The sequence below is a fragment of the Spea bombifrons genome, chromosome 2 (assembly GCF_027358695.1).
Source record: "Spea bombifrons isolate aSpeBom1 chromosome 2, aSpeBom1.2.pri, whole genome shotgun sequence".
In the NCBI taxonomy this organism is placed as follows: Eukaryota; Metazoa; Chordata; class Amphibia; order Anura; family Pelobatidae; genus Spea; species Spea bombifrons.
In genome coordinates this window covers 19972554-20000227 of record NC_071088.1, presented here as the reverse complement: position 1 = coordinate 20000227, position 27674 = coordinate 19972554, and the positions used below count along the sequence as shown (strand labels likewise).

Sequence of the window (27674 nt, the reverse complement as noted above, 5' to 3'; positions counted from 1 at the left end):
AGATCCTCCAGTGCTACCTCCTGAGTATTTGTATCCAAGCCCTTTATGGGTTAATACATACTGGCACAGAAGGAGAAGAGAGTCCTGCTTTCATGTTTTACATGTTTAATATTTGAAATAGTCACACTTGATTTTTGGGTTAATAAGATGCATTATTAGCTGTGAGATCGACTTCATTCATCGTGTAACCAATGGTTTAGTGACTGGATTCCCAAGACTATAACATCTGTATGATGCTATGCCCTCCTAAGCTTTTGGCTCAATGCCCACTGCTGACATCATCATTATAATGACGCGATCATAACCCTCAGAGCCCGGCTGCCCTCCCTCATTCACACACCGTTCAAACTCAGTCCCGCTGTCATAACCCAGCCCTTCTGCAGCGAATGGACTGCTCCGGGTCACATGGCGCATCTAGCTATTGGCTTGCATCCTTTGGTCACGCCTCCTCGAGCAGGCGCCTCGGACTCTACACAATAGACGTAAGCCGGCTAACCACTTCCTGCACCGCCCCCGGAAGGTGTTCTGAGACAGCGCGAGTTGCCGGCTCGAAGCAGGAGGACTGACATAGTGCTGTTGTAGTGATTGCAGGAAGCCATCATGAGCTCTGGTGAGGATTACATTTGGGGGATATATATATGGGGTGCCGCGGCCGCACCCCGATACGCCAAGCTGATACAGCTGCTGCTGAGTCATGGGCGGGGCGTGAATTTGAGTTGTGGGCGGGGCCACCCGGTACTGTGAATCAGGGACTGATGCTTGAGCCTCGCAAGAGGAAGTCATCCTTAATTGTTAAAGAAGTCTGTTAGGACTGCAACACCCATCATCCTCTTCCAGCCAAGTCATTGGCAACGCTGATGGGACTCCGACTGCTGGAGAGCCATTCTGTGTGTTTATATACATTAGTGCACTGCTTTAGTATACACGGTGTGCACACTGCCTCGCATGTAGGTTCTTCCATTGCAATGTTTGTCTTCCTGTCTTCATAGTGTAGTGATGGAGCACCCCGAGTACTGACTCACTGTGCCCCCTACTGCTATTCAGCAAAGAATACTCTCCCCCAAGTGCAGCATCGGATTAATGCATCTCAGTATGTAACGCTTGGAGAGAGGAGATGAGATAGACACGTCTCGATGCTTACAGGGGGTTTAATAAAGTACAGGAGGGAAGCTTATTTCAAAGAACCAAGAGGTCGTGATCTAAAACTAGAGGGTCAGTGGCTTAGATGTAATGACGTTTTACTTTACGGAGAGGGTTGTGGATAAATGGAACAGACTCCCAGCAGAAGGTGTAGAGGCTAATACAGTGAACGAATTAAAACATGCATGGGATCGGCATAAAGCTATCCTGAATCTAACACAAGACCAAGGACTGATTTAGGTCTGAGTCTTAAACCGGTGAAATTGGGCAGAGTAGGTGGGCTGAAAGAGTGTTATCTGCCGTCAGATTTAAAGTTACAGATGAGAGGTGTGACACCTCCTTGAAAAAATTGCGACTTGTGCAGAACTGTGGTCATATTCCAGAATGGCAGCAATAAAACAGCGAAGCAAGTCCAGAATACACGCTGCCGCACGCAGTACTGGAGTGTAACGAGGTCAGGGGGTTATTGTAAGCTCGCTTGAGCAGGGCCCTCCTCACCTGTTGTCTCTGTAAGTCAAATTGTTATGTCCTGTCCACCCATTGTACAGCGCTACGGAATTTGATGGCGCTATATAAAACAATAAATAATAATAATAATAATCTGCTTCTGCATTGTAGAATATGAGAGGCGGCAGATACTTTAGTGTTAAAAGCTAACCAAGATGAGCTGGTATTGGGTACCGAGGGTATTTTTGCCTGCCCCGTACCACTTGATCTTTGTGGCGTTCTTCCACTTGTGAAAGAGACTTTGTACTGGCTGTTTCTGGTTATATGTGAAGCTTGGGTTTGGATGACCTCCTTCCCGTGTGACCGCTTCAACCTAAAAGGTACCGTCCAGAGTCCCACATCGGTAATCACCAGGGCAGCATAAACTGGTAATTCCTAAACATTCTGGGGAGAAGTTACTGGTCTTTTTTGTGTGTGTGAGTGTGTGTGTGAATCCGCAGTATGCCGGGTTTGGTCATTAAAGGGACACTCCGGTCACGTATACACCTTTAATGCATATGATGGCTGTGTGGCCCCTTTCCGCCCCCCCAGCTGATTGAATGTTTGTGGTTCTGGGATGTGAGAGTTACCCACTTTATAGGTGCCCCATGTAAAGTGACAATGGTAACTTCCTGCTCCCAGCAGTTATCCCTCCCCAGTACATTGTGCTGCTTTGTAACGCTACGGCTCCCCCTGGTGGCAGCTCTTCAGAAAGCCATTAAAGAAGGTTAAATAGATAATGCATCCGAATGCCACTTCTGCCAGCTTTTGCCCCAGTTCTCTGGTTCCATAAGATAAAAAGTAATTTCATTTAAACCAAACATGTCTAAAACATAACATATAAGTGTTACTTGTGACAATATTTCCACTTTAAAGGGACCCTTCAGCGGAGTGATCCCTTTCATTTTTTCTTCTGTCTGTTTTGCAAATGCACGGGGCATGCAGGATCCCCCCCATTCGAGTGCCGGCTCGGTGAACGCTGTGTGCAGGAGTCTATTGAGACCTCTATGGGCATGAGCGGAAACTTCTGTTGATTTCAGTGAGATCGCTTTCTTGTCACTGATTCACTGCTTCACGCAGCCGGTCGGTGGCAAGAAATGTTGTACCCTGTAAGAGAGGGCAGCTTCTGCAGCAGAGCTGCAACTTCTAAGTCAGATAAGTGCTTTAATTTTATTTTTGTATTGGAGTATTGTATATTAAAGTACTCGGATTACTTTAATACGCATTCTTCTGTAGTGGTGGAGTCGGGGACACTAAACAGTTCCTTTTTAACCCCTTAATGACCTTTGCCGGTTCAGGACCGTCACGGAAAAACTGAACCGTCAAAAAATTAAATAAGCTTAGAAAGTGATCAACGATCACTTTCTTCGCTTAAACGGTGTTGCTGTAATGCCTCGATGTCGAGGCATTCCGGAACGCCGAGATCGGCATCAGGGGCCATGTCTGGCCCCTCACCGGGGCGTCAACATATGCCATACATTGTATGGCGGCGGACGCCCGTTTTAAAAGAGTTTAGGAGGCGATCAACGATCTGAAGAAAGCCCATCTTGCCCTGAAAAAAACAATATATAACGTGTGGGTACACTAAATGGGTGAGGAGAAAATTACAGCTGAACACAAGCACCGCAAAAGTGTTAAAACAGCCTCGGTTCCACAGGATACAAAAGAAAAAATGAGCCCGGTCCTTAAGGGGTTAATAGAACCTCATTATATTTTCATACATAATTGTTCATTATTTTTTTTAGATTAGGGGCTTCTGTGGCGGATGGATCCCTAAATCTTTTGGCTAAAAAACCTATGGATTACCGGTAAAGTCAGTTTAATGTGCATATCCTCATTCCTAGCTGATAAGGAGGGTTTTTGTTTATTCACATTAAGCTATTTGTAAGTCTGTGTATGAAGTTGCACCTCCGCTGACGCCGTGTTTTTTTCACGTTGAGATTTTCTGTGTAAATTCCCCTATGAAGAAGAATGTAGTTAAGCGAGGAAAATGTGATGCGCTCTTAAAGAAACCGACTCTCTCCTCTAATAAAGTGTTTATTCTTTTCTAAATGAAGATTTCTACTCCTCGTTTAGTCAGACCAATTGCCATTTTAAAAGTCCATAACTTTAATAGCAATAACATTTTATTCACTTTAGGTGTAGCTTAACCCTTCCTTTGCCTTGCCCAGTGCATAATGAATGTGGCGAGATTCTATTTTAATGTCCAACCTCAGTTTACAGGCCTGGTGTCTCCTCTCGGGGCTTCTCGATAGCCGGTGGTCTGCCCGTCAATCCGTAGGTTGTATTGTTATACGGTACTGAGCATCCTCACCGCGAGGACCTTCACATTGCAGGTAGGCTCAAGTGTCTCTAGAGCAGGGCTCGACAAATCCCAGGTCGCCATGGCGACAGAGAATTTTGTTCTGGCGCCTAGGTTTTGTCAGCCTCTTACATCCAGAAAAAATTGTGGATGTAAGAGGCTGTCACCACATGGGGGCGCTGCTGCTACTGTCTGCCCAGAAGTCTGGGCAGACAGCACAGCCACTCCGAGCCCGCCCCCGAGCCTGAGATCACTCCTACGGAGTGAGCCTGTAGGCTGAAAACGCGGTTGCTGGAAAAGCAGCAATCGTGTTTTCAGCTGCCACAGGCAGCTTCAGGAAAGGGGGTTTGTGTGTTGATTGGGTCCCCACACAAGTCTGGGGACCTCACCCAACACCCCCCACCTGCCTGATCGCTCCATGGGAGCGACAGCGCAGCGTTAACCCCTTCAATGCCGCGATCGCGGCATTTAGGGGTTAATTCCCGTTTTGGGGGCTTTGCTGCTGGTGGTCTGCCTGGAAGCCCAGGCAGACCAGCAACAGCAAAAACGAGCCCCCACAAGCCCTTTGATGACTCCTGTAGGTATGGAAGCCTACAGCAGTCATCAAAGAGACTCCCTCTGCAATGGCTGGTCCATAGACCAGCAATTGAGTCCCAGCTGCCAGAGGCAGCTTCAGGGACAGGGGAGAGGGTTCTTCGGTCTCCACATGAGTGTGGAGACCAGCCCCAACACCCCCCGCTGCCTGATCGCTCCCTGAGAGCGACAGTGCAGCGTTAACCCCTTCAATGCCGCGATCGCGGCGTTTTAGGGGTTAACTCCCGTTTTGTAAGGGGCTCTGCTGCCGGTGGTCTGCCTGGAAGCCCAGGCAGACCAGCAACAGCAAAAAAACGAGCCCCCACAAGCCCTTTGATGATTCCTGTAGGCATAGAAGCATACAGCAGTCATCATAGACTCCCCCCTGCAGTGGCTGGTCTATAGACCAGCAATTGCTTCCCAGCTGCCAGAGGCAGCTTCAGGGACAGGGTGAGAGGGTTCTTTGGTCTCGCCATGAGTGTGGAGACCAGCCCCAACACCCCCCTGCTGCCTGATCGCTCCATGAGAGCGACAGTGCAGCGTTAACCCTTCAATGCCACAATTGTGTATGACACATTCGTGGCATTGAAGGGGTTAACATTTGTCCTCACAAGCTTTTGGGGACTAAATATCTGTCAATGCTGTGCTCCAATGGAACATCAGCATCGAAAGAGTTAAAAAAATGAAAAAAATGTATTTAAAAAAAAAAACAGCACTGACCTGAAAGTCCAGGGTGCTTCCAGGTCAAACGCTGTGCGTTTAGTAAGTGGGATGATGATGATCGGATCCCTCCTGACCAACTGTTAGTTTAAAAAAAATCCTGGCTCCTAACTTTTTTACCTGGCGCCTAGATTCACAACAAATTTGTCAAGCCCTGCTCTAGAGTCATACCGCTTGACTAGTTGCCCGAAGTTAGACTAAACATTCTAGTATCACAAGCTGAGAATGCCTTTTTCCGTTGTCATACTCATTGTTGATGCTTTTTTTCCCCCTTCTAGACATTTAAAAGACTCATATCGTCCCTTCTCCCTAGGTTTAAGTTTGGAGAAGACCGCGTCTTTCAGGAAAAAGCTGAAGTCTGAACCTCGGTTCCAGCTGGCCCAGAATGTGGCGACGTGCGCTGACCCCTTGGAAGTCTGTCTGCAAAGGCAGACCGTGCAGGAGAGCGTCCATGTTTTCCAACACACCATCCCTGCGGAGGGCAAACCGGTCACCAACCAGAAGAATTCAGGTATCGTCTGCAACCAAAGACTTAATGTCTATAACGTATGTTATAGAACATTCTAGATATTGTCAATTAGCTCATGACTGCATATTTGTGTTCATTAGAGTGTATTTGTTTCTCTATTAAATGCAGCATAATTAAAATAAATGTTATTACATGTATGCAACTTTTGAGCTATGCGTAAAGCATAAATTGTACTTGTTAAGATAGTATGCCAGCACAAAAGTGCAAAGAGAGCATTATTCAGCGCTGCGGGGAAGGATGCTGCTATAGAAAACTACAATAATAGTAATTAAAAAAACATATCAGTATTCTTGTTGTAGTTGGATAATAGCTGAAGATGAACCCGTTTTGTACTCCTGATCTGACATGTAAAAGTCACATATGTGTTCTATTACATATTGACCAGAACCAACCTGAAGTCAGGTTTGATCCTCCAAGATTTACTTCTTCCACTAAGACAGAGAAAATAATGGAGCTTATGCAGTTTTGGTGCTATTGTCAGTGCAGTTAATGGGATATTCTAGATAATTGTTTGATCCGTTATGCACAAACCCCTGTGTATCAAGGAAATGTAGAAAAATACAGCCATGCAAAGCATTCCGTGTGTCTTCCGTGTGTGCCAACACGTGCTCCTCTTTACCCGCAGGGAGGTGCTGGATATTTTCGTGTCTCAATGTGATGCGACTTCCTTTTATGAAGAAATTTAACATTGAGGAATTTGAGTTCAGCCAGTCCTACCTGTTCTTCTGGGATAAGGTTTGTTTTAGCTGGGGGTAAAAATCTTCCCCAGCTGTCGCTTCTTGTTGTGACTTGCTGTTTTTTACATGTGTAGCCAAGCAATGCGGAAGTGAAGGGGTATGCCATGTGTCTCGTTATTCTTTCTGTGCTATTACCCAAGTCATTTAATGAAATGGTGGCCACTTCACCCCACATGCCCCCAAAGCTTTCCCCTAGTGGCAGGGTATATGATTGCACCCTGTCGCTATCCTTCTGTGCCTAGCCTTGCAAGAGCAAATCTATGGGCAACTAACATATTACCCTGCCGGACTAGTGGCCGCCAACGCTGCAGGGCCAATCATCATAGGAGCATAAGGAGGGCTCAACAACCAAGCAGTCATGCTAAAAAACAATAACCCCAATACCTTTTAAACATGTTGATGCTTCAACTGAACTATAAATTATGAATGACCGGCTCCATGTGATTGCATCGGCTGAATTATCCCTGCACAATGCATAGTTATGTCTCAAGGTGAGACATTGATTCATCTGAATAAACCCTGCGGTAACAGTAATATAAATATCATTTCAGCTTTAGGACTGTTCCCTTAACATAAAATGCTGTTCTAATTATACATATTCTCTGTATTAAAAGTGAGTGTTTAATGATCCTCTGTGCATTTCTTCCAATCCCGGAGAAACTGTCAGATAGGGGATGTCTGAGTGAATAAATTATGAATAAATTCAGTAACATAAGGGTAGTAGAGATAGTAGTCCTCCCACAGTCATCCCATCCATAGCAGCTGCTATGGCCAAGAAAGGAACATTAAATCAGTGGTGTCATTGGATTAAGAATGTTGTATAAAAATGGATATGTACATCTAATAAATATTAATAATATAAAAAAACTAAATTGAACACATTAGTGTGTATACCAGATGACCCCCTTCCTCTTTTGGGTGTAACACACTCACACACGCTAATTTCTAGTAGAAAACTTAAATGAAGGCATCATCTTGGTACATGGTGATGGCCATTCAGTGAGTTTTGCCCCAAGTCCTTAAGTTAAAAAACAAATGGTGAATGCAGTTTGGCCAAATAATAGGGCTTCTGGACATCACGCACTAAAATGGAGAAGAGCAAGTAAGTAGGTTGTCTACATATAATGTCACATAATGCTTATTTGTGTTTGATGTGCGTAGAATATATTGGGTTACTTGGCTGCTACCACACTGAAGGGTTGGATCGTATAAAATGATGACCATCTTCTTGATTTTTCAGGTAGAACGCTGTAATTATTTCCTTAATGCCTTCATTGAGACCGCGCAGCTGAACGAGCCCATAGATGGGAGGCTAATGCAGTTCCTGCTCTCCAACCCCTGCAACGATGGAGGCCAGTGGGATATGCTGGTCAATCTCATTGGTAAGGGATGGATTTAAATATTTTTAAATATAAATTAAGGGTTTGATTTATTGATTAGGTGCAGCCATTAATATCTGTTCGGATAATTATTTGATTGTTTTTCTATTGCAGTCCTTTAAGCAGATTTGAAAAGTAAAGGACATAGTGACGATTCTCTGCATCTGATCATTTGTCTTTATTTTCCTTTTCCCTAGAGAAATATGGTGTAGTCCCTAAGAAATCTTTCCCCGAATCTCACACTTCAGAGGCCACCCGGAGAATGAATGACATTCTGAACCACAAGGTGATGTCCCTGCATCGCTCTGATGAAATGTCATGTTCTGTGTCCCCCAAGCACTGCATTAAGCTTGGAAGGATAACACATCGTCATGTAAAAGAGTTTTTAAAAAGAAGAAAACCTTTGCTGCCGCTCTTTAAAGAGGTCTAGTTGAGAAGTGAGCTCTGCTGTAAGCAACAGTTCTCCAACAGACTCAATGCTGAAGCCTCTAATTGGGGTTTGCATATTAATCCCATTATGGTCTACGATAGAGAATTGGAAAGTGTTTCTTTGCACCGGGTCTTGCTTTATTTTAGCAAACCGAATGATGCATAATTTATTATATTTTACATTACATTTCTCAATATAACCTGCTAGCAACTTCTGGATTCTTGCTTAAATGAGCAGTAGCACTATGGATGTTTTGTTGAACATTACACTAGTTGTAGACTAAAATGATCAACAGCATTACTGCTATCCAGCTCTGACATCATCCATTTTTAATTAGAATCTAATAAAATTTGAGACATTAGCTTTGTTGGCCAGAATCATATTCTGTGTCCTTACTGCTTTCTGCATAGGCCTTCCCCATGACTTTGCATTGTATGCTTCCTGACTTCTGGACCGTTGTCAAGTTCTGCTGACTTAAACCATACACAAAAAGTGAGAACCCTTCTTCTGAAGTACCAAACACACATACAGCAGATCAATGACTGCATAGCACATCCTCATACTGAATTGGGTAACCTATTTTTAACTTGTGTTTTCTCTTTGAAGATGAGAGAATACTGCTTGCGCTTGAGAAACATGGTGTCCAGCGGCAGCACCAAGGAGGAGCTCTTGACAGCTGTGGATACAATGATTGAGGAGGTAAGTCGTGGCTTAATCACACTACCCATGATGGTGCCAGTGCCCAGTTGTGCGTTGGTTCTGATTTCTGACTGCGCTGTTACGTGTTCTGCTGTTTTGAGAAGCTGCTCCATTGCATTTCTCTTACACGATAAAAGCATTTACCCCCACCCATAGGTACACAAACAGCCATAGGAAAGTAGCTCTTAACGTGACCACATTGGTAAGTTTGCACTGACTCCCATTTATACCCAACTCCATGTATTAACAGGTTAAGTATTGGCAAAATAATACACATTAACCATTTTAATGTTAGCTCACAGATGGTAAAATTATGACATAAACCTTGTTTTGTCTTATGTACTTTATTTTATACTCACCAGACCACTGGAGCATTTGGGGGTCTTATCTTGCTGAAATGCTGGGAAATGTCAAAGCCTTTATTACTTGACATTCACATCTATAACGTCTTCCTATTACAGTATCAGCTGTACTATCCATGGATCAGGCATACTTACATATATTACCTAAAATCAGTAGTATAGGATAATGAAAGGTAAAAAGTAATTAACAAGTTAGCATCAGGACACAGTTATTGTGTTTTTCGTAGACCTCCGCAAGATGTAAAAGTTTACAAAAGAAATCTTAAGCAAACAAACCCCTATAAGAACATTGCTTAACATGCTGTAGCACATATAAAACCCATGGACAGTTTATTCAGCATCTACAGATTGCATAGTAAAATGAAAGCTCTGCTAGATTTCATGTGACATGCCTACCTTGTTTTGGGAGTTAAAGGAAAATTAGCAACCAATGTACTTCTACCATTTAACCACAAGAGGGCAGCACAGGAAAGGGGATTTGCTGAAGCAAAGAGGTTTTATTTCAATGCTGATCCCTGGTGCGTGGCATCCATACTGCATTTATATCATGTGTTTCACACTCACGCTTGCAACATGTTGGTGGGGTAATTTTTCTGGTGTTCTGGTTCTGCAGCTTTTTGATCTAAAATGTCCACAATCCACATCCACATCAGCTGCAGTGCTGGGCTTTCCAGCGCAAGCCTTTGAGGCATCCATTTGAGTCGGTTTTCAGAGTACTACACAAAAATAAATAAATTAAATAGAGAGATATAGATAAAAAAAAAGTTTAACAAACATGTAACAGCGTAAATGCAATTGGGTTATACACAATCTGGATTAGTTGAAAGGATTTTTTTTTTTTTATCAGACCAGCCCTTCCACAACAATTATCTGGTTTGAATGTGCCATTTTCTGTAACTCATTGTACATCTCTGCAGAATATGTGATAAATGTATTAAACAAGATAGCGTAATAGTATGCTGACAGTATTGCATGTTCATTACTTGCATAGTGTGCTCCTAATGACACTAAGCTTGTAGCCTTTTAACTTGTGATGAAATAGGGTGCAGTGAGCTTTCTGAAAAGCTTTTAGGTAAAAGAATTTCTAGAAAATATCCCTTACCCTACATGTCAGCCTATTTCTTTTATCCACAATTCTGCAAAATCCCCAATGGATTTCTCAGGGGCACAATTTAAATGAACCACACAGTTATCGTATACATTAAAGTGAATATGATGGCTGGAGTGTCCCTTTAAAGCTGCAGCATGAGCTTCCACTAAGAGCTGGTATAGTAGAAAAATATATATGAAATTTAACAAATTACTGCAATTATACGAAGGGATTTGATGGCAAAAATACTTGATTCAGGTTAGATATATTCAAAAAGCATTGCAAAATTTTGCTGTGAAGCAGTTAATACCATATTTTAACTTCTGGCAGGTAAATGAGGTCAGCAGTTCTGGATTTCTTGGCTCATTCCATAATCTGATTTAATTAAGTAAAGAATAAACAGGCACACAGTGCGGTCTTAGGCAGGTGAACTTGTAAAACGGTTAGAGCAAAGGACTGCAATTATTCATTAAAACAGAATTTTTTATATTTGTGGTTTCAATTGTCCATAGTCTCCTGTAAAACGGGCTGAGTTGACTCTGTATAATGCATAATTCAATCTGTGTCGTCGCCTAGACAGCTAAACTATACGTTTTTAATCCCTATTGGTTAATATAAGAATCTCTTTGAGAATGCTAAGGGGGGGGGGAGACAAGTAAGGCTGTGGGGTCCCACTTTTCTATGTCCTTTTAGACATTCCTCTGATTCTTTTGTAAATAGATTTTCACATTTCTAAGCAGTTAGCTGACTGTTATTGAAAGGGCAGAGCTGTATGTGCCGACTGATCCGGAGGGAATGGAGTTGGTTACTCAAGATACCGATCAACTGGCCTCGGTGAACTGCGGTGGGCATTGTTGATACAACTGTTGCCGTGGTTCATCCTCTGCCCGTGTGCCATTGTTAGCACAATATTTATTGACTGTAATCTCCGAACGCCAGCATCCTGTTCTGCAGAACTTCAAGTGGGTCGCGGAGCCGCGGCGATACTCCCCGATTCGCCTGTTTATAGAAACGCTGGGCATTAACTTCCCCTCCAGATCTCTGATATCCTATCAAAGGGCATTTTACACAATCAAATGTTCCTATCCCCCGTCTCTCTAAAATATCACACAATTGCTTAGACTTGTGATTTGTGTTCTGCAAACAAAAGCTCAAAAATGAGTACTGTGCCAAAAATATATATATATAAAATATTTATTGATAGTTTAAGTATTGGAGCTAAAGATGTCCTACAAAAACATCAGCAAAAGAAGTGTTTCATAGAAAATGTGGTGGTTTCTTGGACCAGATCATCAAATGATTATCGCATTGGCCTATATCACCAAGTTTAAACATGGCGTCTTTGCACAAGGTTAAAATGACATGCCAAATGGTTGGCAGATTTCCGGTTTGAGGTGCTTCTAGATCACGCCAAGATAAGGCATATTTAGTTAATGAGCTGTAAGCAGATAGCGTGGGTTTAGTTGTTTTAAATAGTTCAATGTGTAAGGCAATGGTTGAGTGACAGGAGGAAGAACGCTGTAGTTAATGGTGTATATTCAAAGGAAGGACTCGTTACTTGTGGGTTACCGCTGGGGTCAGTATTTGAACCTGTAACTTTTTAATAAATTTGCGATATTACAGAAACTCTCACAGGTAATTGATGTCCTTTTGCAGAAGATACAAGGGTCTGCGACAGGGTAGATGTTCCTGGTAAAACAAGTCCAATGATTAATGATTTCAGTGAATTAGAAGAATGGTCGAGAGTCTGGCAGCTGAAGTTTAATGTTGATAAATGTAAAATAATGCATTTGGGATGTAAGGATCCCCAGGGAGAATATAGCATCTGAGGTACTGTGGAAAGGAGTGATTATTTCTGAGGATTTAAAGGCAATGCAACAAAAGCAAGCAGGGTGCGGGGTTGTATGGCGAGAGGCGTTAGTAGCAGAACGAGGGATCACTTTTCAGATCTCTGGCCAGACCTCACCTAGAGTATTGTGTGCAGTTCCTGAGGCCCCATCTCCAGAAGGATATTGACATTTTGGAGAGAATTCAGAGAAGGCCTAGTAAAATAGTGAAAAAATATCAGGAAAACATATGATGGCTCAATATGTATAGCTTGGAAAAGAAAAAGTGGAAATATATATTGTTAGAAAAATGTTTGTTATCGTAAATATTATTGCTGACAAACACATAAGAAAGCAGGGAATGTCTAGTCTATGATATATGGACGAGTTCCCGCCAACATGTCTACTCTATGTTGTTCTATATATATATATATGTGCAAAGGGTCAAGTCTAGGCCATTCTTAATTATGCAGCTTAAAGAGGTGTAACCTGCTTGAAAAGTAACCAATCATAATGATGCATGCTATTAGAAGTAGATAAGATGCTATATAAACCATGTAATTCAAACATGTAATCAGACAACACTTCGACTTTTGTGTGTTGTGTGCCTTGTCTCGATTATGCGCATGATCTAAATAAAGGAAACTCTTTCTGAGGAGAATTCGACCATTAATTCAACCAACATATATACATTTAAATATAGTTATCTACGTTTATTTCAAAAATGGAGAAGTGGTCATATTAAAAACGAGATGTAATTTAAGGAAGTTTTACTTTACAAAGAGAGTGACAGATAAGTAGAAGAGCCTCCCAGCGGGAGTGGTAGAGCATAATACAGTGAGGGAATTAAAACATACATAGTGCTATCCTGAATCTCATCCAATATGGGGACTGATTAAGGATACAAATCGTTACAATGATATAAAAAGCAAGTGTGTAAAGAAAACACTAAGACACCCTGTTGTTGGTTGCCTCTGTGGTTTCAATCTCTTAGCAGGACCTTAAATTGCTGATTTGTTTTTGAAAGCTTTTGTATTTAGGTTGTATTTTTCCTGCTTTGCATTCCCAGGTTTATCGCGTGGTTAGTATCTGCTTGGGAAGCCCCCCAGACACCTTTTCATGGGAGTTCCGGGACAAAGAGAAAAACTTTCACAAGATTGGACCGGTAACACCGCAAGAGTTTTACCGGGAGCACGTCAAACCCGTCTACAATGTGGAGGACAAGGTGAGTTCTCGAGCTTCAAAACAAATACAGGGGTTCATTAATTTAAGGAGAAAATGTCTTAATACAGATGGAGCCGACCAGGCTGCCCAAAGCATTGTCCAACTGTCCAAATCTGTAGGAGTTACCGAAGGGCAGGATTAGTGAAATATGGATCTCAAACGCCCTACATCTTCTAGAATAGGGGGGGGGATAGTAAATATTTGCCCTATTAGTGTTGGCACATTGTCTGTAAAAGACAAATTAGAAGTATTTTCCGCTGCCATGACTTTTTAATCAGTCTTCCTGCTCCAGAGATTAAAACAACATCCCCACCCTCCCCTGTCACTTCCCGTCGCACTGTTTGTTCACCAGTCTATCGCACAAATCCATCATTCCCACCGCAAAGAACTATGCCGGCTTGTCACGAAATACACTGTTTACATCAGACTTTCTTCAAATCCACTAATACGTAATAGTGACCACCTGTATTCATGCAGGATCAGCTACATTTTCAAACTTTGATTTGGGCGCATGGATTACTTGAATTCCTTTGGTTCATACCATACGTAGCTGTCTTTACCGACATAAATATCAGCCTCATCAGACCATGGACGACTATGATCTTCGTGTCCCCTCTTCGTTATGTTTTCTCTAAATACTAGCAGTCTGTTCATCTTTTGGTTATGTTGATTGGAAGTCAACACAACTCCAGAAACAAATAAGGACGTCTCACGTACAGAGACCTGTTAGCTCCACACTTGTTTTGTGCCAAGACTCCTAATCATAAGCCACCACTGTTCTTTGAAGCACCCCATTTTTTGGTTGGGTCTTCATTTTTATAATTTAATGAGTGTTTTGAACAAAAAAACATATGGATAACTATAATGAATAATATATTTTGTTGCAGATATGCCTTGTGAATGATCCCAGGCCACAGAATGATTTTTCCAAGCTGTATACCGTTCAGTTCCTGGGAAATATGGTGGAGGGTCGGAAGACTATGTACAATAACCAGCCTATTGAGATCTTAAAAAAGATGGCCGCCTTGTCTATTAAAGATGGCGAGGTGAGTCTTTGTTCTCGATAGAGTGCACTTATTGCTGAAAAGCCACCTTGTTGTATTGGGCTATATGTATACTAATGCGGTTGGACCTTTTGCTTGTACTTAGTATGCATCCAGACATCTGGGTGAAAGCCCACAGAAGCGTGCTGCTTGGTGTTTCTCATGCAGTACTTGTACGGCGTAATTCTGCAGCAGTTAAATGATCGTGTTGTACAGAATGCCACTTTATTCAAGGCCACACAATGACACGTGTTCAGATATACCGTGTCACTTTAATATTCATGGGGACCAAAGCCAGCAGGCATACCTCTATCATCCCGTGCGCCAACATTGGTCTTTGTAGCTGCGCGTGCAGACTGTAATTCACTCATTTTTAATTGTTTTCCTTTGCTTTTTTGCTACAATTTCTCATTTTACAGGCTGTGTGGTTTGGCTGTGATGTTGGGAAACACTTTCATGGAAAGTTAGGAATCAATGACATGAACATGTAAGTCTATGTGGCTTCGCCTATTTTTCCTGTTTACCTCTCCCCTCCCTCTCGTGTGTTTGGGTGTGTGTGTGTGTATATGTGTGTATGTTTGTATGTATGTGTGTATACATTTAAATGGAACCTTAACAGTAGTGTAGTGTTTTATAGAAATGTATAACTTTATGCCATGCATTCCTCTTTTGCTAGCGTTTCTAGTCTATTTCTACTTAGCTGTCCATAGGGCATATTTACCCAGAGTGAATGCCTGTTCATCTTCTTTTTTTTGGTTGCCTAAGCTTTCTGGGAAGAACGGTAGAAGTGTCACCCCGTAAAATGTTTAGCTTTGGTAAGACTTTCCAGAGGAGGCTAAGAAAATCCAACTTCTCAATCAACATCTTGTCAAGAATATAGTAGTAGGACCCCTGAACTCTCTGGATGACAGGGACTGTCAGGAATCAACTCCCCTGCTGGCCTTTAACTGGGGATAACTGGAATTGTTGTCCACTAAGGCATAGAACAGCACTGAGTATGGCACAGCCCTTCAGTTAAGTTTCTTATATATATATAAGATATATGTACGGGAGAACTTCAGCTGGCTACCTCTGTCTCCAACAATATTTTGTTTCCCAATCTAACCTTTATTTTACGTGTTGGACGTTTATTCGACGTTATGTTTCCTTCTGCCGCTCTATAGTCATCTGATTTTGCTCGTATACGCGTTTAGCTTTTTTTTCTGTGTACAAACATTTTTAGATTTGACCACGAGCTGGTGTTTGGTGTGTCTGTTAAGAATATGAACAAGGCTGAGAGGCTCATTTTTGGGGACTCGTTGATGACGCACGCCATGGCCCTAACTGCGGTTACTGAGAAGGTAAAATGAAAGCATGTTTGTAGTATGTCTATTTAACATAGACACGGGAACCATCAGTATGCACTAACTGCCTATGTCCAGCACGTCGGCATCCATGGGGTGAATGGGACGCCCATCAAAGAAGGTTCTTCGCATTAATGCAGACTGCTTAACGGCTGCCTGAACTCGGAGATTTCTCTGTTGACAATTAAGCTTGCGGGGGAACATAAAACACAAACTCCTGTCACGGTCGCCTTACCACCTGAACTCTCCAGTCATAATTGTTGGATTTTTTACACTTTTAAAGCATTTTTCTTAATAGGCCTTAATTGTATAGCTTAAAGTATTTGTGGTGCAACTCTAGTCAAATGTGTTAGATTATTCCTCAAACTATTTAGTTATATTAAGAAACTAGACATGCCTTTGTGCGTTGCAGCACTTTTAAAAGACCCAGACGCTTTTACCTCCATGTCACCTCTGCGTTACCTACAATAAGTCTGTTCTGAACGAAAGACTTTTCATTCTACTTCCCCTGACCCCGAGTCGAATGTTTCTGTTGCTGTTCCCTTTTTTAACTGATCCCTTAAATAACTGATCCCTTTTTTTTGTTTTTCCAGCCCCCTGGTAATATTCTTTTTTGTTGAATTTTAATCTGCTCATGTTCTCAAATTGTTGCCCCCCCACCTCCAGCGACTGCCTCCACAGAGCCGCCCCTGGCATGCAGGTTCCCCTTTACTCCGAGTATCGCAAAGAAAATGAAACGAGCCCTAAAATCTTCTTACGAAATACTGACCTAATGAGTGCTTTGTGCTGCCAAGACCATTGGAGTGTGGTTCATTAAAATCAAAAAAACAATCCCTGGCCTCCTGGTTTGGCTTTTATCCCCTTGATCGTTTCAGAATTGTATTTGCTATGGTTTTTGTCTGGCTTAAATAAGAAAAATGCAGCGAAACAAAAGAAGGGCAAGTTTTCTGGGAATTTGTGTCCTGTTATTAGCGACGGCGAAGCCCTGTGAGACTCGAACCCACAGCTGTACTTGAGCAATATTAAAACCTCGCTTATACTTTTTGTGTGGGATCAACATGTGATTTTTGCCTTTTAACTCCAGAACTTTGCCCAATAACATCAAAGACAAAGGGATTATGAGCCACAGCATTCTCATGGGGGCCAGCTTCTTCTGCTTGCATGTGCTTCTAATCTCGGAGGCCGCGGTTAGGTCTATAAGTACCGACCGTTTTTATAACCTACATTTTCCTCCCTTTTTTAAAGAATCGGTTATCGTGGTTGCTAAAATCAATTAAGTCGTCGCCTGTTGTCTATTTTATGACGTCTCCTTTTCAAATCCAAATGAAACAAAGTATTAATAAACTTGTGTTTTGAGAGTGGTTAAAATTATTTTGGGTTCATAATTCACAGCAAAGGAATTTGTCAAAAGATCCATATTGTATAGAATTAAAAGGACCCCTCTATGTATGTATGTATAGGCTCTGACCGTAAATTACTGTCTTCAGCAAAGATGTATAATGTGTGTAATTTGAGAGAACAAGTTCACGCTTGCCATAAGGATACATTTTTTGTTTGCTTTAAGATACCAACACTTCCTCAACCTTCCCATTAAGCCCAAGAGCATTCATAAAGGAATTTGACTGGAGAGATGTAAATTATATATTTATCAAATACATTTTATGTCCAACGTCACGTTTGTACCTTGAGATCTGATGTTCCCAGTGGTTTTGATGCATATTGTAGAAAGGTATTTGGTTAGTTAACACAATAAGTAGAAGTGTTGGTACAATACTTTAGAATTACACAGCATAGTACCCTGTAACTGCTGACGAGAAAAGGAATTATGGCTACACGTGACGATTTGATGGGTTTTTTTCCTTTCAAATTTTTTTTCCACTTACAAAACTGCATTGATCTGTATTTACGTAAATATCTTTCCTCCTACCAGGATGGTCAAGACGGAGAATATGAAAAGTGGAGAGTGGAAAACTCATGGGGAGATGATCGAGGGAATAAAGGTATGATGGAGATGTGGCTGGTGGTGAAATGCTTCGCAGTTGAGAGTTTAGGTTTTAGAAACCTGTTTAGATAAAACAGAGGGATAAAAGATACCAGAAGCTCCGTGTGAAACAATGATCAGCACAAACCCGATGAGAGGCAAGTCTCAGGAGCAGCCAGGCTCACCGGACGGCAGTAAAACATCCTTTATTTATTTATGTGAATAGTGATAAGGCATCCTAAAATTGCTTAATCGGCAGTATAGACACCGCATGGCACCCAATAGCCACATAATGCATTTTGTGCGGTAAGCTCTTTGTCATACTTAAGGCAACATGTTACAAGCTGCTGTAAGCAGGGACTCAAACCTTTCATTTAATGAGCGGTACTTCAGGTTAATTAATGATTTTGACATCTATGGCACAATTATGAGTCGTTTCAGCACTTCAAACATAAAAACACTGTAAGCTTGGGATTGTTTGTTGGACTGATGCAATATAGGTGTGGAACTGTTTTAATAAAGGCAAACTATAGTGTCGTTTTGTAAAATAGCAGATATTTTTCTGCCCAGCAAGCCTCCCACACAGACCCATGTAGAGTACCGCTTTAAACCCATACTGAATTGGATGACATCGAATACTGAGCTAGAGATAGAGCCTTTTTGTAACAGAGGGGTATAGATGAACTGGTAAGGATATGCATACATTGAATTGTAAGTACAGTCTGTGTATAAACAGATATGTGCCGCGTGTTGTCGTAAGTCCTTTTAATGGCTGCTATGAAAGATTGAACAGTCACAGAGGAAAGGATCCAGGGCCATGTTCAAAAAGGTTTGCATGCTTTGGCAATGCAGGTGTTAAAATTTGACTGCAATAGAGGGCATGTATGTTTCCTATTTCAAGACCCAATTAGCTAATGTTTCACAAATATTTGGCTTCTTGTGGACTGGGGTTTAAATGTCTTCCTATTACATTTAGAAGTAGCGGTTTTAATCTCACCTCCTATGTAAGCAATATATTTCTATGTAACATGATGTCTTTGGCATTTAAGTCTATTGGGACTTTTGCTGAGGATGTATTTTTTCCTTCATGGAGTTGCTGGTCTTGCTGTGCTGTGTGTACTGGCTATACTGGGAGCATACTGGATATTGTAATCGGAGTACCTCTCGTTTCCCCGTAATTACATCCTAACAACTGGAAGCCAACAGGATAACTTGGGCTATCTGTAGCGGGTCTCTGCACCAGGGTCAGGCCATGGGATTCCACATCATTATTTAATATTCCCGCTTTGATGTAATATGTTCCTCTGTATCGTTGCCAAGACTAATGCTGTACGCTGATTTGATCATTGTGGGTATGAAGTCTGTGCCAACAAAAGCTTCCTAATGACCAGCCTGCTTGCTTCTCAGATACTCTTACGCTTTAACTCCAGTGGTGCCTGATGGGTAAGCAAACGACTTGCTGTCCCTCTGGTAGCCAAAAGACACTGGTTGTACCATAATTTCACCTGCCCCCCCTCTCTACGACTGCTAGTGTTTGTATACCTTCTACTTTGTTTATGGGCCAACAAATTATGCAACTCTGTACAATTTAAATGGGGCAGTAAAGTCACATGACCCATATACATTAATACATACAGGCACATCAGGAGATGAGAGCCCTGCCCATGAGCTTGCAATCTAGCCTTATGGTAGTTTTATACAAAGTTTCTGGCAGGAGCTTTTGAGAGCCGCGCTCATGAGCTTACAATCTAAGGGAGTAGTATGGGTAAATGAAACAAAAGGAGAGGTGAAAGAAGGAGTAGGGGCTCTCTTGTAGCAGTAATTAGGGCGAAGTGCTTTCAGGATGCCGTGGAGGATGTATAAATAAAATGAACAGCATGGTGAGCGTCTTACGTTGTTCCTTGGGCCAGGCAGATACATGGAAAGGAGAATTTTACATTAATAGATTTTGTTATATTTTTTACCGTACAGTGTGCATGAAATGCCTTCAGACGCCGCTCTAGCGTGTCACTTTGTGTCAGTTTCCCAGAAGTTGTATCTGTTCCTGTATGGGATTTATGGTATTGATGGCATTGAGGCAGCTGCTACAATAATGGGAAGTGCTGCCTGCTTCCTCGTGCCTCGGATTTCCAAATGTCTTGACCTGGAAATAAAGGGCTATCAGGATGAGGAAGCCTTATTCAGTCTGATAGGCCATAGATTCTGGAGACCTCACCCTTAAAATAAACTTGGCTCTGTGTTGGCTTTTCTGAGTGTCTTTTGTTTAGTCCCTGTTTCTCAGGGTAGTCCCTGTTCCTCATGGTATATTTCACAGCACGGCTTAGTACATCAGGTAATGGCATTGGTTTAGAGTCCAGCCTTGCTTTTTGGGGTCCGTTGGTTCAGAACCAATTTATACCGGTCTGCAGGTGGCCACTTTATGTAGCAGAGCCTAGGAGTCTGGCCGGAGGGGGCCCTTGATGTGAAGACGCTGTTGCTTTCCCTACATCCCAATTGCCAGGAGGTACCACTCGTTCTATCGTGGGGTTTTATAATTGCTGTTTTGTGCAGACGACCAAAACCAATGACCATCGTGGAAGTTGTATTTGCACAGAAGTAGGTGTCCTACCATTATATGAAAACCGGATAAAAATCTGCACATTTATACATTAGCATCACAGGTGAAAATAGGCGTACTTTTACAATATTCTGATGTATTTGTCAGCGGAAGACTGGTTTCTGTAGTTCTGCACAATGTTGGCTGTGAGGGGAACTATGATGGCTGCCCGCATGGTAATTAAAAAATGCCTATGTGTCAATACGAGAAAGTGCGCAATATATTTACATGACCTAGTAATTAATATAAAAATGTTAGGGGTGTTTTGGGTGACTAGTCTGTTGGTTTTGGCCAGTCCTGATGGTGAGTTACTTTTTGGCATGGATTGTTTTTTATTTTTTAGCAGAACCCCTACTGCAGAAGTTGGTTTCCTATTTTTGTTCTCTTCTTCTCCCAAGTGACTTTTAACTCTAATCTATTCATTACGAACCCAGATTTTGGGCAGCCAGGCATTAAGGATTATGGGTGTGTTTAAGAGTTTTTCATAATAGAATACATTCTCAAAATAGCATTTTGTTCTATTAATCACCTAACCATAGAAACCAAACCTTCATTCATTGTGTTCTATGGGAATAAGGAGGGTGGGGGGTCATTGTAACCCAGAAAAGTTTAAAAGGTTAGCCGTAAACAGGGGTTGACAAATTTAGTTTATATAGTATGTATGTAGGAGCCAGGAGCTTGCACCTGGAAATGGCGTTGTCGGATACAGCGCGATGGGACTGAAGGAGTGCGGGGCAGTGATATGCGGGGGTTTTTTGTGTAAGCAAAGCCCCAGATCACTCCCACCAAGCACATTGCTCCCCTGCATGAGCCTAGGTGCTAGGAATCCATTTCTTGTTACCATGGTGACCTGGCGCCTGGGGTTTGTCGACCCATGGTCATAAACCTCTTGCGCTATAATTACTATATCAGCCCATCCATAAGAAGCCCTTGGTTACTGGCTACATTTGGAATTTTAAAGGCTTTATGAACAATAATTATAATTCATGGCAGAATGCTACCAAATCCTGGCCTGTGACATCCAATGGGCAAATAACATTGTAAACATTCTGCATTTTGACTGCGTGTGTGTGTGTGTGTGTCTAAAGCTCCAAGCATGTAATGCTGGACTATATACATTATAGTATATGAGAAGTATATACAAACTTTATCTCATTAGCCTGGAAGTTCCTACAGGGTAAAGAACGACTATGTTAAACACATAGGGAGAGATCAACACAGACGTAAGCGTGTCCAGGTCACACAGCCAGGCACATTGTTTCTGATTGTATTATCCAGGAGGAATTTGGGTGGTATTCAGAAAGGAAGAAGGGAAGGCGAGAAAGCACAATGGCAGGCATGTTGCCTATCTTGGCCCCGCATCCCATTTTGATTATGAAATGCACGAGAGACATGTTATGCTAAAGCATTCATTCTTTGGCAGACCTGGAAGCTGAGACTTCCCTTGTTCCTTCGAGGGCTCAGATAATGTGTTTCAGTGTTTTGGTTTCAGCCAGCACTACGCTGTTTAGTATGTAAATTAGCTGTAATTTAAAGCAAGACACAGATGTACTTCGGAGAAATATAGCATGTTAGTCTGTTTATTGTTCTTAAGTATGCGGTTTACATATACCGTATGTTCTAAAGCTGTGAACACATGCCTGTTGTATTTACAATACTACTTTTAGGACATGTTCAAGTCTTCATTTAAACATAGGAATAAAATAACTAGGTATGAATAAACTTCATGGTCTCATTTTACTTAATCCTCTATTTTCTTTCCCCCCCCCCATGTAGGGTACCTTATCATGACTGATGACTGGTTCTCTGAATATGTCTATGAAGTGGTGGTGGATAAGAAGCATGTTCCTGAAAATGTGCTGGAAGTTCTGAAGCAGGAGCCTGTCGTACTACCAGCCTGGGACCCCATGGGGGCTTTAGCTTAGTAGACAAAAGACACGGTTCTTTCCTATTGACCCTCTTCACCTTCCAGGCTAAATTCTCTTCCCATCTCAGAAACACAGAAAACCTGCATGTTTTTACTTGAAAATGGGAATGGGATGGAGAGGTTCCACTGCACCTCAAACCTACTATTTGAGAGGACTGTAGCTTCATCTGGCTCATCACTTCCTGACGAGGATGTTCTTTTATCCCACATCCTGTTGTTAAAACCGCCTTCCCACCATTTTAAGACTTTAGAACATAATGTCCTTTTTTGATATGTTTGTCATTTGTAAGAAAATTGTATTGATATGTAAAAAAAAAAATGAAAAGTTAAGTGACGCATCCACAAATATAATTTGCTATTTTCTATCCAGCCTACAAACTATGTGGGGCAGAATGAGAGAAGGGGATTTTAGTCCGCCAAGATTCAACAGAGCCATTGCTGTAGTGATGTTGATTGTTACACACCATTCTTCCGTGGTGATGTCATGTTTTCATTGATTCATGCTCACATAGTATTGTTTGGCTGATTAGGCTGTAGTAATTTTACCTTTTAAATTTGTTTTCAAGTCTTTTAAAAAAAAAAGGGTAATTTGCAATTTTTTCCATTTCCTGTAATAAAACAATCATCAGTATTTCTTGGTATAGATGTCCTTCCAGATGCTGTGGTGTAAAATTACTATGATACTTGGCTAATTGACCAGAGATTCCCTCTCCATTGAATCAACCATAAACTATTCAGTAATTAACTTATTAGAGAAAAAGCATAGTATTATTGGTACATAAATACAACTACCACACTTTCCCTGGCCCTCAAACCTCGGTCGATATAGTTGGGTATAGTTTGTCTTTGTAATCATTGGCGTGGTAACTCCAAAGACATATGTGATGATTTGTAGTGGGGAGAGGGTTCCCAGTATTCATGTTTTAATCTCCTTTTTTTTTTGTTTAAACACCCTCATCTGTCCCTTAGATTTTTTGGTTCAGTTAAAGAAAATACAGAACAATTCTGCTAATTGACTGGAGCATTTTCTTGACCTCTACTGGTCAAAATGTACTTTAATGGGATCATGCCATAATATGCAAAAGTTTTTGTTTTCCAACTTTTCAAACATACAAGACTGCCATATAGTCCATTGTTCTGACAATGCTAAGTGCCAGCTTCATGCATCTTAAGTAATGCTTTGATATTACTACAGGTGGTAATTTGTTTCCCTTTCTATACCACCAGAAAGACCCATAACGTATGTAGAACACCAACATTCTCCAGCACGATAGAACAAGAGGTCATAATCTAAAAACCAAAGGGTCTTATATGTAATTTAAGGACATTTCCTTTACTGTGAGGGTGGCAGATAAGTGGGACAGTCTCCTGGCAGAAGTGGTGAAGCTTAATACAGTGAAAATATGACATGCTAAATATTTTTTCAAGTATGTGGTACTGACTGTCCCTTTTCTCTCTTAATTGAACAAGTCCATCCATTATATATCACTGTTAAACCACCAAAGGCAATGGACCCTTTTACATTACTGAGATGATGGTAGATCATGTTTCTCTAGGCTGTAATCACTAAATCATTTTAGCTGGCAGACTTTAGATGATGTGTAGAACACACTCGCACCCAGGGCCTGTTTTGTGCACGCAGTGGCAATATGTGGCGTTGCAGATGAAAAGTTGAAAATGTTCTTTGGATCGTATCGGATAAAGGGACCTTTTAGGTATTGACGGCTCATGGGGCTCTACGTCTTTCTCTCACTTTGTTGATTTGACAAAGGCTATTACGCCCTTCCAAAGACGTTTCTCTTCTGTGGGACCAATATACATTTGTCTCCTCAAATTCCTAATAATTCCAGTATCCCAGAGGGTATCCCTTTCACCTGAACATACAGCCTGTGGATGGTATTACTGAATTACTCAGTTGGTGCTTATCGGGTACTATGGGGTGTGATAAAGCATCATCGCAGTTGTAATCTACGTAAAGAATATAACTGCAAGTTGGTACTTGTATAAAAGCAATTAAGCAGCATTATTGTGGCTACAACTGGAAATTTCTTTTTTAGGATACTTTTAGGTTAAAGCTTCTCACATAGAATGTCACCTGTCTTCTGTAGAAATCACAATGAGAACACAATGAGATACTACCTGGAATATGCTTACCCTTAATCTATTAAATGTAAAACCAGGTTTTGAAAGAGTGGTATTTACTTGAGTCTTCCCAGATGTTGGAGAATATCATGGATGAGTGTTATGTATGCTATGCAGCAGGGTTCAGAAATGTAGGAGGGAATTTTTATGATTTTATTGTTTTTGTTTTCATGATTTCTTTTTCACTAAATGGTGCTTCTGAGATTTTTTTTTTTTTTAATAAAAGATAAATTTCAAACACTGTTCCACGCTTGCTGTTACTACTTTGTGGTTTATTCTTCGTTGCTTGGAAGTCTGCCTTATTGTTTCTTAACGTTCATTGAAAGCATCTTAGATTCAGTGGCTACTATGCTAGAGCCTTCGTGTCATCCATCTGCTTTCCTGAGATGCATCTTCTCTGGAGTTAAAACTTCCCAGGTAAATTTGGTCCCCATTTATTGTATAATGGAAGGAGGCGCCAAGTTCTGATTACTCTTGTATGGCCAGATTCTCCCCATAATGGAAACCCAAGAAGCAGAACTCCTCCTGCTTTTAATGCATTACCATCATTTGCACTGTATTTGATGGCAAAAATTACATATTTAAGTGCCATCTCCCCTAATCAACAGGTTGTGGTTGTTAGTACATAGGGTCTTTAGAGAAGTTGATGATACCTTTTGTCATCAATAAGTCAATAAGCCTTTAAGAACCCACAGAGGGCTCTCCATAAAATGAGACTTCAAATAAAGGCTTCATCTTCTCAATACAATTCCCAATACAGGAATATACATTTTCTTTATTAGGCTGATTGTCCACAGAATTATGGTTTTTAAGCAGAAAATACACAACTCCATTGTTTCCTAAATCTTTAGTACCGAGTTAAGGAGTTAATAGCACAATTCCTTACAGGAAGTGAAATGCTTCCTTGCGAGATACAAGAGGTCACAGCTCTCAGCTCAAGTACTTTTTATTTTCTCTATGGGATCCAAATATGTTGGAAGGCGCTTCACATTTACTAAGTACTGTTTGCCAATACATCCTAGCCAAGCAAGGGGAGGTTACAGCAAACTATACTTTGTGACATTGCATGATGATCCAATTATTAAAATAACGAAATGCAGAGTATAATTGCTGAACTAATCATTACCAGAAGTGAGGTCAGCCGTTAGAAATGATTCTCTGTAAAGATTCTACAGGACATCCAGAACGCAGTCTGCTTTCCATTTAAAAATATTTCATAGTCTTCACTAGTAAGAGATGAATTGTTGTTCATATTTAATGGCGATTCACTAAACCCCAAGTTTTTGCCAGGAAAACAATATGATGAACAATGGGGCTGCATATGAAATTCGCAATGGAACAGAACGTGGCGTTCACGTTTTATTTCTCAAGCCTTCGTATCTGCGCAAATCTTCCTTTTCCCTTCTTCTTTCAGATTATTTTCCCAGTTCTCACTGTCCAAATTAGTTTCCCTCTTGCCCTTTTTTTGGCTTGTTTCCCCCCCTCATCTGATCCTTTCCCCTCTATCCTCTTTTATATTTTGCCTATCTCTGGCAATCTCCATAATATGGCCCCCTTTGAAATCTCTGTTAACTACACTTGTACCGCTGCTTCCATTTTCCATTGTGGGATAAATGTTGGAGAAGACCTGTGAGCGGAATGGCTACAGTTCATAACAATCCAATTCTATTTGAAGAAAACCTGTTTCATCAAAGTTCTATTTCATTATGTTGAAGTTTTAATCAGGCAAGCTTGAAATAAATATTTGTCCCTCAGGCTTGTTAACCTAATAGAAACACTATGAACAGCTGTGTATACAGAGCTAAGGGTCCCGGTGGGATAATCTCTGGATTCAGTGAAGATCTAGACATGAATATGTCGCCATTCAACCAACGGAATGTGGCTTCCAATTCCTAGGCAGGTTCTGGACTATTTTGTGGCATATTGCCAAGAAGCTCTAATTAATTCCCAAAAGGGCCAAATAAAATAATAGCATACAGTCCTTCGATGCAGTGCCCTAAAAGCATCTGAAATTAATTTGATGGTCTTATTTGTCTAACATGTTCCACAAAGACTCAGAATCACAGGTGCCCCATAGTACAGAATTAGGTTGACGGTTTGCATTTATTACAACTTGGTATACGGGAAGGATTATGATGTTAATATGCCACAGCGATGTTTACTTGGTTTTGCATAACATAAAGTTAACATGAGACGATTTCTTGAAAGTCATCCCTCTGACTGAACTATTTGTCAAGCTGGCAGTTAAGGGCCATTACATTTGTGGTAGTAGGGAGCAGCGGCACAGCAAGCTGTGATCAAGACAAGGCTCTGTAAGGTAAGAGGGAGTGTGAAGGAAGGAAAGTGAGGGATAATGGGATGGGGAGAGGGTGTATGTAGAGGGTTAGAGTGTGTATGTGAGTGTATATGTATGGTGCCAGAGTGTGCCTGTTAGTGTATGCATGAACAATTGTATGGTGTTGCATGTGTTTACTGCATGATAGAGTGCATTTGTTAGTGTATTATATTAGTATCTCTGTGTGTAACGGAACTCAGGTGTCACTAACCCTTTATGGGGTTAAGGTCAGGGCTCTGTGCGGGCCAGTCACGATCTTCCACACCAAAGTCATCCAACCATGTCTTTATGGACCTTGTTTTGTGCGCTGGATCACTGCCATGCTAGAACAGAAAAATACCTTCCCCAAACTGTTCCCATAAGGTTGGAAGCATAGCATTGTCCAAAATGGTATGCTGAAGGGGAACATACCAAGACATTTTGGAAAAATTCGAAATGCTCTACTGGATGAATGGGCAAAAATTAACAAACAAATTCTCCAAAATCTTGTGGAATTTCAGATTAATGTTTATGTTTTTAGAATGCAATGTTATAAAAATCCTTGTTGGTGTAATGGTCAGGTGTCCCAATACTTTTGTCCATATAGTGTATAAAACTAAAAATTAAGCAATACAAAAATATATAAATTCTAGAGCAAAAAAACAAAGCACTCATTTATTCCATATACAAATTATTTGTAAAAAGAATCCAGTGTCTTTTGTTCTATTTGCAGAATAGAACTTTTTTTATATATATCTGTACTTTATATTGGCCAGTAGTAGTAGCAGCACATATTTTAGGGTAAATCAATGTTTATTGAAATTTTTCAAA

The 27674-nt window shown here is 41.2% G+C and overlaps 1 protein-coding gene across 1 annotated transcript; it reads left to right on the top strand.

The window, feature by feature from the left end:
* The first annotated feature begins 480 nt into the window (after positions 1-480).
* BLMH (bleomycin hydrolase) lies at positions 481-23018 on the top strand. Its single transcript, XM_053457036.1, has 12 exons — positions 481-610; positions 5535-5732; positions 6376-6485; positions 7728-7869; positions 8064-8152; positions 8903-8995; positions 13343-13498; positions 14385-14543; positions 14960-15027; positions 15763-15880; positions 17814-17883; positions 22237-23018. Exons 1-12 carry the CDS (start codon positions 601-603, stop codon positions 22383-22385), a joined length of 1362 nt encoding a protein of 453 aa, XP_053313011.1. The 5' UTR covers positions 481-600; the 3' UTR covers positions 22386-23018.
* Positions 23019-27674: the final 4656 nt, after the last annotated feature.